The sequence below is a fragment of the Asparagus officinalis genome, chromosome 2, assembly GCF_001876935.1.
Source record: "Asparagus officinalis chromosome 2, Aspof.V1, whole genome shotgun sequence".
NCBI lineage: Eukaryota > Viridiplantae > Streptophyta > Magnoliopsida > Asparagales > Asparagaceae > Asparagus > Asparagus officinalis.
Window position 1 is genome coordinate 12,908,562 of NC_033795.1, and position 1,930 is coordinate 12,910,491.

Here is a 1,930-nt window from a genome sequence, read left to right on the forward strand (position 1 = left end):
AAGCCTATACGTACATAGACAATTAATATATATCACAATTTTATATCGATCGATCGACGACGTTCGGTACGTCTAGATTTCTGGGGGAAATTAATGATCGATTAATTAATACCTGCAGCTCTAGGAAGAGATCTCCAGCAGCCTTCGCCGTGAGCCCTGATGTAAGCAATTAATCTTTCATCTTCTTCTTTAGTCCAAGCTCCTTTGTTGGTATGAGCTTTTTCACAACATGGAGTCGCTCCCCATACAGTACTTTTATATGCAGGTTGGGGGTTTGGGGGGGGGGGGGGGGGGAGGTATGGCGGAGAGAGAGGAGAGAGAGTTGTATTTCTTGAGCAATGAGGGGCAGATGGGAATGGAGGGGAAGAGTGGAGATTTATACGGGAGAAGTGTGCGCCTGAGTTGATAATGATTTGTATCTAAAATAGTAATGATACAATATTCTGATTATAATGATAAGTATTGTACTAATATTATATATGTTTGATGGTTATCAGGTGACAATTCGTATGGCAAAATTAGCTGCCAAAACATAGGGCTCAAATCTCACTAGTTAGCTATGAATTTAAAGAGGATTAAAAAAAATGATATTGTTGTGTGATTTTCAGATTTCAGCCCATAGAAAAGGATGGTTAGCCTGCGAGAGCATATTCATATATACAATCATAACCATGAATTTTCAGTGTATTTTCAGATTTAGTACAATAGTAAAATCTTTTAACAAAAAAAATGTCTTAGGGACCCAAAAACATGGGACCCTACATGGCACAGGTGAGGTGTCGGCTCCCTATCCCATGATGCACTGTTCATGAATAGTGCATCATGGGACAGGGAGCCAACACCTCACCTGTTCCATGTAGGATCCCATGTTTTTGGGTCCCTGTAACACCACCCTTTATCAAACTCGTAATTTTTGATGTGACCGAGTCTCATCACTAGTTATCTTTTCTCTAACATATTAAATGACGTGTGATCTCGTGTATATTATTTTCCATTTACTACAATTGTAGTGATCATTTAAAAATTTATAGCTGGATTTCTTGAAGATAAAGAGCCCTCTATGGACTTCCCCCCCCCTAATTTGACCGAGTTGCATGGTACCTTGGTGCGCTTAGCTAGCCTAGGGTCCGGTGCTGGTTAGAAGGTCTGCGAATGGATGCCATTTGGTAGGTAGCTTTAACTTCATGTGGGCGTTTTATGTTCCGTTTTAAAAAAATAAAAAATAAAATAAAATTATTTGCTTCCCGGTTCACAACCAACGTTTTGTCTCCATGGAAAATAGACTATTAAAAAAAATTTAACGAGTTTTAATTCTTTCTCCTTCCTTTCTTACAATAAAAAACTTTAAAATTATAGTTATACAAATAAACCATAGTTATGTATTGATTGATTGATAAACAGCTAGACGTTTAAGACACAAGAAGTCTCTTCCCCACATCAAGAAAATGTTACATCTAATGTTAAAGTGCTCGGGACAAAAAATAATGTAATTAATATCTTCGATAGTGTATAGTTGGTCTGTAGTTTCTCTTTTGCTTGTTGCAATTAAGATGTTAATATTTGATTAATAGAATGTTGATCATTTCGATTTCCCTCCGTTTCTGATCGTGGCCTAGGTTGGAGAAACCTATTATTAGATAGATTCATCTGATAAGTAATGATCATCCCCCTAATTAAAAGATTCGATTTTATTTTTATGGCTCCGTTTTTTCCCCTTTTGTATGTTTCATATTACGTAGGATAAATAATGCCAAATGAGAAGGATTGAATTGTTCTTTTTCATCGGCAAAGGTAGGAAGAAGCATGGGGAAGAAGAAAGAACGCCTTCATACTTTGAAAATTCTAAGACTATCCTTAATTATTGTGATGTAGGGTCAAAGTTGGAGGATGAAAGAGAAAAATAAATATTGAAAAACAAATTCCACCTAAG

The 1,930-nt window shown here is 36.6% G+C and overlaps 1 protein-coding gene across 1 annotated transcript in view; it reads right to left on the minus strand.

Moving 5' to 3' along the window:
- Window positions 1-290, minus strand: part of LOC109830849 (myb-related protein 308-like) — a gene marked incomplete at its 5' end in the record, with an annotated part of 1,215 nt that extends 925 nt beyond the window's left edge. The window contains 2 exons of the mRNA XM_020398210.1: window positions 1-4; window positions 113-290. The exon at window positions 1-4 is cut by the window's left edge and continues 135 nt beyond it. Coding sequence (XP_020253799.1) covers window positions 1-4; window positions 113-290 — 182 coding nt within the window. The remainder of the gene's footprint in view (window positions 5-112) is intronic.